Source organism: Amblyraja radiata, chromosome 39 (assembly GCF_010909765.2).
Source record: "Amblyraja radiata isolate CabotCenter1 chromosome 39, sAmbRad1.1.pri, whole genome shotgun sequence".
Taxonomy (NCBI): domain Eukaryota; kingdom Metazoa; phylum Chordata; class Chondrichthyes; order Rajiformes; family Rajidae; genus Amblyraja; species Amblyraja radiata.
This window is the reverse complement of record NC_045994.1, coordinates 15,000,459-15,013,353: the sequence shown is the minus strand read 5'-3', so window position 1 is coordinate 15,013,353 and position 12,895 is coordinate 15,000,459. Positions and strand designations below refer to the sequence as shown.

The 12,895-nt window shown below is 47.6% G+C and overlaps 1 protein-coding gene across 10 annotated transcripts in view; it reads left to right on the top strand.

Annotated features, from left to right (window-relative positions):
* Window positions 1–5,818: 5,818 nt before the first annotated feature.
* Window positions 5,819–12,895, top strand: part of dbnl (drebrin like) — a 33,695-nt gene continuing 26,618 nt past the window's right edge. For all 10 annotated transcript variants that reach the window (XM_033014035.1, XM_033014036.1, XM_033014039.1 and 7 more), the window contains exon 1: window positions 5,819–5,942. In XM_033014035.1, the coding sequence (XP_032869926.1) occupies window positions 5,860–5,942 (83 nt within the window). In that variant the 5' untranslated portion in view covers window positions 5,819–5,859. The remainder of the gene's footprint in view (window positions 5,943–12,895) is intronic.

Here is a 12,895-nt window from a genome sequence, read left to right as displayed (position 1 = left end):
ACATGGTTAAAGCCCTGTCTAGATTTTGTAATCCCAGGTTATGAATGTGTGCGATTAGATAGGTCTGATAGATCAGGTGGGGGTTGTGCAACTTTGTTAAGAGTGGGTTGCAGTATAGGAAAGTTGACATTAATTCTAATCTTGAGGTTTTGGCTGTGGAGGTTTGGAGCAGCCAGAATTCTATCACTGTGATAAATTATTATAACCCCTGTCAACCCTTGATATTGTCAGATTTTGATGCGATAATGGAGAAGGTAAGGTGTCCTGTTATATGGATTGGAGACTTTAATGCGCATAATCCTTTATGGGGTAGTGATCACAGGGATAAAAATGGTGTTATTGTTGAAGAATTTCTAGACAAGTATGAGTTGGTATTGTTAAATGATGGAAGGCCGTCTAGGTATAATATTGTGAGAAACACCTGCAGCCACATAGATTTATCAATTGCTTCATCAGAATTTAGCAAGAATTGATGAATGGGATGTAATGGATAGATATACATTGGTGATCATTATCCAATTTTATGTAGGTTGGTAGGGATTTGAGGAGAGAAGTGGTAAAGAAAGTCCCTAGATATAACTTTTTTCAGGCCAAATGGGATAAATTTCAAGAGAAGGCTCAAAGTTTAGTTGGAGAGGTTAATAGTGAGGGTTCTGTAGATAGTTGGAATACTTCCATTAGTCTCATGATTCATGAGGCAGCTTGTGTACTATTCCTGATGAAGCAGGAACCTAGGTCCCGTATGTCTGTTCCTTGGTGGAATAAAGAATGTGATGAAGCTGTAAGGAATAGGAAAATAGCCTATCGAAAATTAAGAAAGTATCCAATTTTGGTCAATGCAATGGAGTACAAGCGGCTAAGGGCAGTAGCAAGACGAGTTGTAAAGGATGCAAAGAGGAATAGTTGGAGGAAGTTTTGTGGTACGCTAGTCCCGGAAACTCCAGTAAGGCATTTGTGGTCAGCTGTGCGTAGAATGTCAGGAGTATACAAAATAAGTTTGTTACCAGTGTTGCAGAAGGGTGAGGTGGTAGCAGTCTCCAATAAGGAAAAAGCAGACATGTGTGTTGACAGTTTTCAAGCAGTGCATAGATCAGAGAGCATGGGAGTGGAGAGGTGTAGAAAGTGAACCGAGCTGATGGCAGTTAATCAGTGGAAGCTGGAGAGGAGTTAGTAAATGATAATACCTTTAATCTGTTTTTACCATAAAAGAGTTGAAGGATGCAATTATGTCTGGGGCAAATACCACCCTGGGGAGAGATAGGTTGTCGTATGAGTTATTTAAACATCTGAATGATACTGTACTTGATGAAATCTTAGCTTTGTTTAATACTGTGTGGGCAGAGGGTTATTTACCAAAGGAATGGAAACATGCAGTCGTGGTCCCTATTTTAAACCAGGCAAAGAGGCATCTGACCCTAGTTCATATCGCCCTATAGCGCTCACAGCAGTGCTCTGTAAAATTATGGAGAGGATGGTAACTAACAGACTAGTTTATTTTTTAGAAACCAGAGGACTATTTGTTGATGTACAGAATGGCTTTAGGAATGGAAGGTCTACAATGGAGTCTGTATCAGTTTTGGATCAGGATATTAAAAGGGCATTTAGAAGCAAGGAAACAGTAGTGAGTGTATTCCTTGATATTGAGAAGGCATATGATTCTTTGTGGAAGGAGGGATTAATGATTAAAATTTTGACTTGGGAGTCAGGGGACGAATGTTCAACTGGATTAAGGATTTTTTATTGAATAGAACAATACAAGTAATGGTTGGTAGTGTCAGCTCAGAGACTGTAGAAATAGAGAATGGAACCCCGCAGGGAAGTGTTATCAGTCCAGTTTTATTTAATATCATGATAAACGACATATTTTGTAAATTAGAGAGAGGATTTGGTCTGTCTTTGTTTGCAGATGACGGGGCCATCTGGAAAAGAGAATACTTCCATTGTCTCATGATTCATGAGGCAGCTGGAGCTGCTCCCACCACGCCAAACTGGTTGACAGAGCCCTCAACGACACCTGCCGCATTATCACGGGATGCATAAAGACACGCCAGTCCCGTGCCTCTACGCCCTAGCTGGTATTGCCCCCCCTCCCCATATCAGACGATCCATCGTCGCCCAAGAAGAGCGGAGAGCACAGGAGATCGATACCAGGCACCCCCTGCACGGACACACAGCACCTCCACCCCGACTGAAATCCAGAGCCAGTTTCTTGCAGACAGTTCCCACCTCTCCAGACAACCAAAGAAACAGCAAGGACCAACATCTGGAAAGATGAATGGAACCAGCTCAACACACGAGCCCACGACTGGATGGAGAGAGGAATCACTCCGACTGAATGCCTCGCCAGCGGCACGACCTCCCATGGCCAACCTGGAAGACCCTCAATAGATTACGAGTGGAGCAGGGGAGTGCAAAGCACTTATGAAAGCATGGAACTACCAGGCAGAAGACACATGCAGCTGTGGAGCAGTACAGACAATGTCCACCTACTGGAGTGTGACGCCCCCTCCCAGTGCAGCCCCCAGGACCTGGCTGTACCGACCCGACCATCTGTGACCTGCGCCAGATACTGGCAGAATACATCTGAGATTGCAACGGACTCGAAGAAGAAGAAGAAGAAGAAGATCAGGCCATGATCAGATCTTCTCTTGACTATGGGTGTTTTGTGTATGGGTCTGCGTCTAAAACTGTTCTGGCTAGGCTAGATGTGTTGCAGGCAAAGGCTTTGAGGCTTTGCTGTGGAGCCTTCAGGACTTCCCCAGTCCCTGCCCTGATTGTTGAAATGGGAGAAATGCCCTTATGGTTAAGGCGCATTAAGCTAGGGTTACATTACTGGGCTAAACTTTGTGGGTGTAATGATACCTTCCCAGCAAGGTGTTTGTTGCAAGAGGTCGATGATGGTAACAAATATAACACATTTTTTGTCATTATAAATCAGTGGGCTAGGAAGCTGGGTTTGGAACAAGGGGGTATTATAGAGCATACAATAAGGCTACCTGTGCCCTATTGGGTTCTTCCTGAACTGTTTATTGAGCTTGCTTTTCTTCAGGAAAAAGATAAGCGCGAGGTGACTCCAAGAATAGTGGAATATCTTAATTCAATCAGTGAGAGCACTTTGATTGTTTTTACAGATGGATCTAAAGATCCAGTTAGTGGAGAGCTGGGTTTGGGTGTATGTGGAGCAGCTTGGGTTGAAGATTGGCCGGCGCATTTCTGATGGAAGCTCTGTTCTCCGACTGAATTAATGGCAATTCAATGGGCTCTATGGTGGATTGAGGAAGCCAGTTTTAGAGAAGTCATTATCTGTTCTGATTCTGCAGCAATCTAAAGCTCGTCCTGACATTCTAAATGAAATCTTGAGTGTGTTTTCTAGAATTGGGTTTTCAGATTCAGATTCAATTTTAATTGTCATTGTCAGTGTACAGTACAGAGACAACGAAATGCATGTAACATCACTTTTGCTGGGTTCCCGGGCATGCTGGGGTGAGGGGGAATGAGCAGTGGCCCTCATAGCAAAGGAGAGTTTAAGAAGAGAAATAGATATCCATGTATCATTGGGGAGAGTGGAACTGAGAGAATAATTAAAGAGGGCTTAACAAAGAATGGCAGAGAGGATGGGAAATGGAAGTCAGGGGTAGACACTACTTTTCTATACAATCTGAAGTTAGGAAAATATGTTTCTGTACATCTCTGTCCCGTAGGGACTCAGTTAAACTGTGTAGATCTAGGTTGGGACACTGGTTAAATTACTATTTGTGCATTGTAGGGAAACATGTTTCTGGCTTGTGTGAATGTGGGAGTAATGAGACAGTTAAGCATGTTTTCCTAGAATGTAAAAAGTACAGGGTAGAAAGAAAAGTATTGTTTGTTAGACTGACAGGACTTGGAGTTGAGGCTTTTTCTGTTTCATCTTTGTTTGGACACAGTGAGAAACATCAACTGATATCCAGGGCTGTTCTTCAATTCCTGCAAGTTACAGGACTGTATGTAAGAATTTAGTTCAAACTTTGACCTGTGGAGGGCAGTAATACGCTTAGCAGCGTCTACACTGCCGGAATCCTACAAGAAGAAGAAGCATATCAGAGACCGGATCTTTGGTCTCGACTTTTTCTCCAGCATTTTGTGTCTGTCTGCGGTGTGAACCAGCACACATAGAAACATAGACAATAGGTGCAGGAGTAGGCCATTCGGCCCTTCGAGCCAACACCGCCATTCAATATGATCATGGCTGATCATCCACAATCAGTACCCCGTTCCTGCTTTTTTCCCCCATATCCCTTGATTCCGTTAGCCTCAAGAGCTACTATGTTCTGGTGTGCTAAAGCAAAGCAAGAATTTCATTGTCCTATCAGGGACACATGACAATAAACTCTCTTGAACTTAAATCTAACTCTCTCTTGAACGCATCCAGTGAATTGGCCTCCACTGCCTTCTGTGGCAGAGAAGTCCACAGATTCACAGTTTTCTGGGTGAAAAAGTTTATCCCCCATCTCAGTCCTAAATGGCCTTATTGTTAAACTGTGGCCCCTGGTTCTGGACTACCCCAACATCGGGGAACATTTTTCCTGCATCTACGCCTGTCCAATCCATTAAAAAAAATTATGTTCTATAAGAACCCCTCCCATCCTTCTAAATTCCAGCCCAGTTGACCCATTCTTTCATCATAGTCAGTCCTGCCATCCGGGAATTAAATGGTGAACTGCGCTGCACTCCCTAAATAGCAAGAATGTCCTTCCTCAAATTGCTTCGAACGGAGATGATGAAACCACTTTTTCACACAGAGAGTTGTGAGTCTGGAAATCATCTGCCTCGGTGGAGGACGGTTCTCTGGATACTTTCAAGAGAGAGCTAGATTGGGCTCTTGAAGATAGCGGAGTCAGGGGATATGGGAGATGAAGGAACGGGTGGGTAATGATTGTGGATGATCACTGTTATCCTGTTAATAACAGTTGTGTCAGTTTATGTAAATACGATCTGTTCGTTATTTTGCAAATCCCGCAGGCATTGCCACTTTCATTTCACTGTAATCTTATATGTGTATGTGACATAAAGTTGACTTGATCAGCCATGATCACATTGAATGGCAGTGCTTGCTTGAATGGCCTTTTCCTGCACCTATTGTCTATTTATCTGCAGTTCCTTCCCATAATTTGAATGATTGATTTGATTTGATTAAGGTTAATTCTAGTGCAATCAGAACACCAGCTATTAACCCACAAGGGAGTGAATCTGAGCTGCTCCGGCATTTTGTGTCTGTCTGTCTTTCTTCGAACCATTGGTGAGTTGGGCCGAAGGGCGAGGGGGTGCGCGCATGCGTCTTGGGTCCAGCGTCTTGCGTGCGCAATGAGGGTTGACGTTGGCGGGGCGCTGACGCGTACGCAATGACGTTGGCGGGTGCGCGGTGAGGGCGGGGCGGGCGCTGACGCGTACGCAATGACGGTTGACGTTGGCGCGTGCACGGTGCGGGCGGGGCGGGCGTTTGCGCGTGCGCAATGAGGGTTGACGTTGGCGGGGCGCTGACGCGTACGCAATGACGTTGGCGGGTGCGCGGTGAGGGCGGGGCGGGGCGCTGACGCGTACGCAATGACGGTTGACGTTGGCTCGTGCACGGTGAGGGCGGGGCGGGCGTTTGCGCGTGCGCAATGAGGGTTGGCGGGGCGTTGGCGCGTACGCAATGACAGTTGGCGCATGCGCGGTGAGGGAGGGGCGCTGACGCGTACGCAATGACGGTTGACGTTGGCGCGTGCACGGTGAGGGCGGGACGGGTTGATGGCGCGTGCGCGTTGAGGGCGGGGCGGGGGCGGTTTGGGGCGGGGCTCCGGCCGGAAGCGGGGGGCCGGGCCCGGTGGAGCCTGGCAGATGGCGGCGAACCTGAGCAGGAACGGGCCGGCGCTGCAGGCCGCCTACCAGGATGTGCTCAACGACAAGACGGGCACCGACTGGTGAGCACGGTGGCCGGCGGCTCTGCACAGCCACTGTCCCTGACCTGACCCGACTGGGCTGGGCCGGGCCGGGGTGGGTCTGTAACAGGTGGGGGGGAGACCAATAACCCCCCCCCCTCATATCTCTCCCTAACACTGGGGGTTGGGGTTACCGCCTCTCCCCACCCTGGGGGTTATCGACCCCCCCCCCCCCCCCACTACCCTACCCTGGGGGCTTGTAGCCACCCTCTATTCCCCCCCACCCAGGGAAGATGTGGCCACCCTCTCCCCCCACCCCCTCCCCTTCCCTGGGCGCCTGTTGCCCACTCTATCCTCCACCCCCTGGAGGGATATGGCCACCCCCTCCACCCTGGACGTGTCTGCCTTGGAGAAGATGCGACCAACCTCTCTCCCCATCCTGGGGAGATGCGATCACGCCCTTCCCCCTCCATCCTGGATGGATTTGACTGTCACCCTCCCTCCTGCCGAGAGCAGATGTGATCACCCTGTCCCATCCTGCCTCTGGTTCCTCCCGTGTAGAGGAGACAGCATTGTGAACATTGAATGCAGTGTTAGATTGGTAGTGCAAGTGAAAATTCTGTGTGCGTATGATGGATGGGGGGGGGAGGGAAGAGGTGAAAGGACAACTATGGCATTGCTTGTAGTTGCAATGGAGACATCCGTGTGGGGTGGTTGATGGGAGCGGAAGATTGAACCACAGAGTTGCTAAGGGAACAGTCCTTATGAGCAGTCCTTCCTCTTCTGAAGGGGAGGAATGAGGAACGCATATCTAGGGGTGGAATCTCTTTGTAGATGGTGAATACAGTTTTGGTTTTACAACCGAACAAGGCCATAATGTCAATGAGTAATGTGGCAGGATTGAAAGGCCAAGGGCCTACTCGCATTCATAGCTTTTAAGTTCATAAGTTTTGGTTTTGGTTTGGGTACTTCCCTTGAGAGAGTGGGTACAGAGACTATTAGCAGAACTTCCTAGATTACCACAGCAAGAGAATAAGGTGGAGCATATAAAATATGTCGGATTGTTAATGCATGTGAACCAACCTATTTATGGAAGTTTCAGAGGCGAAGTAAAAAAAGATTGCGGCAAAGGACTTGAGAGAAGTTGTTCAGCAAGAAAAAGGGAAATCCAGTAATTCTGTAGGACTGTGCACATGACGGGTCTATAAGAGGCAGGGTTGATGTGACAGTGAAAAGCAAATTCATTCATGGGGACAGAGGAGATACTGAACGACTTGCTAGGCAGTCTGTGTGATAGCGTTTACCCAACGACGGCAGAGGGAAATATAGTTGAGATTCTGAATGGGTTAAAAGTTAGTTAACAAAGAGGTCTCAAAGTCTGCACTTAAATGGATGAATCACCTGGTGCAGATGAGATTGATGCACCCTATCTATATTGCTGAAGGTAATTGCAGAGGCGCTGGCTACATGTTTCCAAACATCTGTGGCTTCAGGGGTGGTGTCTGATGTCCAGAAAATTGCAAATATTACTCAAAATATGGGTGCAGGAAGAAAGCACAAACCAATCAGTTCTGGAAACAAGAATCAGAGCATCCATGTTAACGTGTATGCTTGTAACCATTCTTGGTTGTAACTATTCTGTGTGAACTGTAAGATGTCTCTGATCTGACATTTGGCATGTGTCCATAGTTGGAGATGGAGGTTGGGGCGCAGTGATGAAGTATTGTAATTAGGAGTGCTACATGAGTGATATGTAACTGGATGACTAATAAGTAAGCCGGCTGCCAAGTGTTCTGTTAACATTTCTCTGTGTCTCTAATCTGAAGATGTGTTACTGTAGATTTTGGATTCTCCATATTAATATTTGGATTTAGATTGGACATTTAAAAAAATCCTTGATAATGTGGGATTGATCTGACTTGCGTGACCTTTTCATATTCAATCCTGGGTTTAATAATAATAATAATACATTTTATTTATGGGCGCCTTTCAAGAGTCTCAAGGACACCTTACAAAAATTGAGCATGTATAGGAAAAACATGTAAGGGGAATGAAATAAATAGTAGAGACATGACTAGTACACAAAGTAAAGACAGAATTCAATACAAAACACAGCATGAGGCAATTAATGCACAGATGAAAAGGGACGGGGACGTGGGGCTAAGGATAGGCAGAGGTGAAGAGATGGGTCTTGAGGCGGGACTGGAAGATGGGGAGGGACACGGAATTGCGGATCAGTTGGGGGAGGGAGTTCCAGAGCCTGGGAGCTGCCCTGGAGAAGGCTCTGTCCCCAAAACTGCGGAGGTTGGACTTGTGGATGGAGAGGAGACCGGCTGATGTGGATCTGAGGACCGTGAGGGTTGGTAGGGGGAGAGGAGGTCAATGAGATATGTGGGGGCCAGATGGTGGAGGGCTTTGTAGGTGAGGACCAGGATTTTGTAGTGATCCGGTGGGAGATGGGAAGCCAGTGAAGTTTTTTGAGGACTGGAGTGATGTGATGCCAGGATTTGGTGTGGGTGATGAGTCGGGCGGCTGCGTTCTGGACCAGTTGGAGTCGGTTGATGTAGGTGGAGCTGATGCCAAGGAGAAGTGAGTTGCAATAGTCCAGTCGGGAGGAGATGAAGGCATGGATGAGTCTTTCAGCAGCAGGCGGAGTGAGAGAGGGTCTGAGTTTGGCGATGTTGCGGAGATGAAAGAAGGAGGTTTAATGACATGGCGGATGTGAGGCTCAAGGGAGAGGGTGGAATCAAAGATCACGCCAAGGTTGCGGGCCTGGGGAGATGGGGAGACAGTGGTGCCGTCGATGGTGAGAGTGGGGTTATTGATTTTGCTGAGTGTGGCTTTGGAGCCTATGAGGAGGAATTCTGTCTTATCGCTGTTGAGTTTGAGGAAATTATGTTGCATCCAGGTTTTTATAGCTGACAAACAGGAGTTGATATGGGAGAGGGGGGGGTTGTGGGGGGATTTGGTGCCAAGGTAAATCTGGGTGTCATCAGCGTAACAGTGGAAGTCCAGATTGAAGTGGCGGAGTATCTGACCAAGGGGGAGGATGTAGATGATGAAGAGGAGGGGGGCCGAGTACGGAGCCTTGGGGAACGCCTTGAGTGACTGCGGCTGTAGCAGAGGTGTGGTTGTGGAGAGAGATGAAGTGGGATCTGTTGGAAAGGTAGGAACGGAGCCAGCTGAGTGCAGAGCCTTCAATGCCGAGGTCCCTGAGTCTGGTGAGCAGGATCTTATGGTTCACTGTATCGAAGGCTGCGCTCAGGTCGAGGAGGATGAGGATGTTGAGGGAACCAGTGTCAGCAGAGGTGAGGAGGTCGTTGAGGACTTTGAGGAGAGCAGTTTCTGTGCTATGGAGGGGGCGAAAGCCAGATTGGAGGGGTTCAAGTAGGTTATACGCAAGGAGGTGGGAATGAAGTTGCGACGCAACGATACGCTCCAGGGTTTTTGAAAGGAAGGGGAGGTTTGAGATTGGGCGGTAGTTAATGAGAGAGGAGGGATCAAGACCAGGTTTCTTTAGGATTGGTGTAACGGCAGCAGTTTTGAAAGCGGAGGGGACAATTCCTTGGGACAATGAGGAGTTGAAGAGATTAGTGAGGTAGGGGCAGAGTACGGGGAGGCAGGACTTCAGCAGGGGAGTGGGGAGAGGGTCGAGGGAGCAGGTGGTGGGTTTGGAAGAGCTGATGAGTTTGGAGATTTCAATAGGGGTGACCAGGTCAAACTGGGAGAGGAAGCAGTGTGGAGGAGGGGTAAGGAGGTCAGTGGAGATGTTGAAAGGAGGGGCCGTGGTAGGTGGTGGAGTAGATGCTGGGGAGTCGGGTACAGGGGATAAAGATTGATAGATGGTGCTGATTTTATCAGCGAAAAAGTGGAGGAATGAGTTGCAGAGATCCGGAGTAGAGGTAGGGAGAGTGTTGGCTCGAGGCTTGAGGAGGTTGCCCACTGTGGAGAAGAGGGTTCTGTGGTTTAGGCAGGGATCGGTGAATATGGAGGAGAGATGGGCAGATTTTGCAGCAATGAGGGCATCTTTGTAGTCAGTGAGGTGGAGTTGTAAGCTTCAAGGTGGACTGTGAGAGATGATTTCTTATTAGTCGTTCGAGTTGGCGACCAGTCTGTTTCAGTTTACGAAGTGCAGGTGTGTACCAGGGTGAGGATGTGTTGAAAGTTACGGTTCTTGTTTTGAGGGGGGCCAGAGTGTTGAGGGAGGTAGACAAGGTGGAGTTGAGATGGTTTGTGAGATCATCAGGTGAGATGGGGGTTGAGTCCAGTGGGAGAGTGGTGGAGAGCAGGTCAGAGAGATGGAGGGGATCAATGGATTTTAGATTCCGGAAGGTGATTTCTCGGAGGAAGAGGGGGCGAAGTGTCGGAGAAGGGATGGTGAACCGTATAAGCTTATGATCAGAGAGGGGGAAGAGGCAAGGATGGAGGTCGAGTACCGGTTGATTTATGGAGCAGACCAGATCAAGGATGTGACCTTTGTCATGGGTGGGAAAGGTGACGTGCTGAGAGATAGAGAAGTTGTCCAGTAAAAAGGCGAATTCAGATGCGAGCTTGCAGGTGGGGGAGTCCATGTGAATATTTAAGTCACCAAGTAGCAGCAGACGTGAGGAGAGGGATGAGGCAAGTGTGAGGAGTTCAGTGAAGTCAGATAGGAAGGAGGGGTTTGGTTTAGGTGGCCGGTAAATGAGGATGACTGTCATGGAGGAAATGGCTTTGAAGGCGAGGAATTCAAATGATGCTACTGGGGGGAAGGTGAGTTCAGTGATACGAAAATTCTGGTTAAAAATAACAGCGAGGCCACCTCCATGGCGGGAGGGGCGGGGTTTGGAAATGTAATTAAATCCAGGTGGGGATGTTTGATTGAGGGAGAAGAAGACATTGGGTTGTTGCCAGGTCTCAGTGAGCAGAAGGAAGTCCAGAGTGTTGTCAAGGATTAGTTCATGGAGGGCAAGGGCTTTGTTGTTGAGCGACCTGGTGTTGAGGAGGGCAAAGTTGGCATTAAGATATAAAGGGGTTTCCAGAGGTGGTGAGTTGAGCAATTACCCCAGAACGATACTTCCTCAGCACTGTCCTTGCAGGGCCAAGCCCTTGAGAAGATGTTGGTGAGCTGTCTTGAACCATTATCTGAAGATTATTCCACAGTGCTATTGTACAGGGAGTTCCCAGGTTTAGAACCAGTACAGATGAATTTATATGGAAAACTGTCAGGAAGGCGAATGACTTGTAAGGGCGTTTGGTGGCATTCCATGTGCCTTGTACCCTGGAACAAACGACAGTGTTGTCTGCAGTTAGACAATGGACGTGGACAATTGTCAGAGGAGAAGATTGAATGTACCTTGTATCGCTGATATGCTGAGAAAGAATGTGTGTGAAGTGAGCCGTACAATAGAACAACACAGGGAGGGAAGACAAAAAACGGTGGATTCTGTAATTGCTGTTCTATTGGAGTGAACTCTGTATTGATCTGCAAAACCTAGAATTTGATATGTTTGAAAAGTCATAAATTATATGCAGTTTAGCAAGGGATTTCTGAAATAAGGAACATACAGGAACACCATGCAATGGGAAGAAGGGCAGTGAATACGGAACCAGTGCAATAAATAATTCAGCAGATCAGAATGTGCACAGTTTCTCTGTTGTTTTAATTCTATCTAGTTATAATATAAGACCTTTAAATCCAAAATGCTGCCCTTGACCTTGTGTTACCCAAACTGAGTACCGTCTCATACCTCTGTGAGTCCTTTCTCTTAAGCAAGTCTTGCAACCCTTAAGCACTCTTCCTGAATGTGGCCTGCTTGCAGTGTCTGAGTATGTTTCCTTGATGTATTAAGAATGCTGTACAAATTTATTTGGGGATTTGACGGTGAACATAAAATTGTATCACATTTACTTAGCAAAGACTATTTTACCCCCCTCTTTCCCCCCCCCCCCCCCCCCCCCCCCAGCCTATAGGGACTTGTGTACCACACAGGACTCACGCTCATAAGTCCCGGCCTGTTAACTCTGTGTAGCATAATCAGCCTTGATCTTAATGAACATGGAGCAGGTGATCCATTGTCTAAAGGGCCTGTTCCACTTACGCGTTTTTTTTCGATGACTTGCCGCCACCCATCATAGTCACTGAAGGTCACCAGTAAAAGGTACGACTCTTTGGGCGACTACTCACGACGTGTCGCGTGGTGACGCCTGGTGATGTTGGCAGCGGATAAAACGCAAAACAAAGTTATTTCACTGTATCGGTGCTTGTGACAATAATCAACCAATACTGATAGTGTAGGAAGGAACTGCAAATGCTGGTTTACACTGAGGATAGATACAAAATGCTGGATAAGTGTTATGGGTTTTTGATTTATACTTTCAACAAACGTAGGCCTGATGATTCACGCTCAGCATGCAAGTAAAAACATATCCAGGTTTCGAAGTTGAACTTGTGAAACATTGTTTAAATATTTTGATGGTGTCTATGGTGCATCAGTTCCATAGACAAAGTCCAATATCCGTAATGGTGTCACTATGAATCTGACACTCCCCTCCCATGGGAAAGAGCTATTCAGAAGCCTGATAAGAGGGGAAGAAGCTGTTCAGTGATGCTTTGTATGTCACATATGTAACTGCAGTGTGAAATTAGTTTTACATGTTTACACATGCGGGAGCGGCCATGTTTTGGCACCATTTCCACAGTCCAAAGTCCAGCCTGCCTGTGTGCTCGGTCTACTGGAGCTGTTCCCGATCCTGCTGAGCCCCAGGCTCCTGCAGGGCCAATCTTTGACCAGATCGGCCCGCAAACCGATGTCCCTCTCCTTGACCAACCACGTATGTGTCCCGCAAGTTGGCGTGAACTCGGGCTAAAGGGCCCGTTTCCACGCGGTGTCTCTAAAGTCTATTAACCCTCGCTGGCAATCGAGCCTGGTGGTTCCGCATTGGCCTCACCAGACACCTCAGACCCACAGAGATGGAGTGTTATTCACACGCCTCTGGGGCTGCCGAACAAGCAG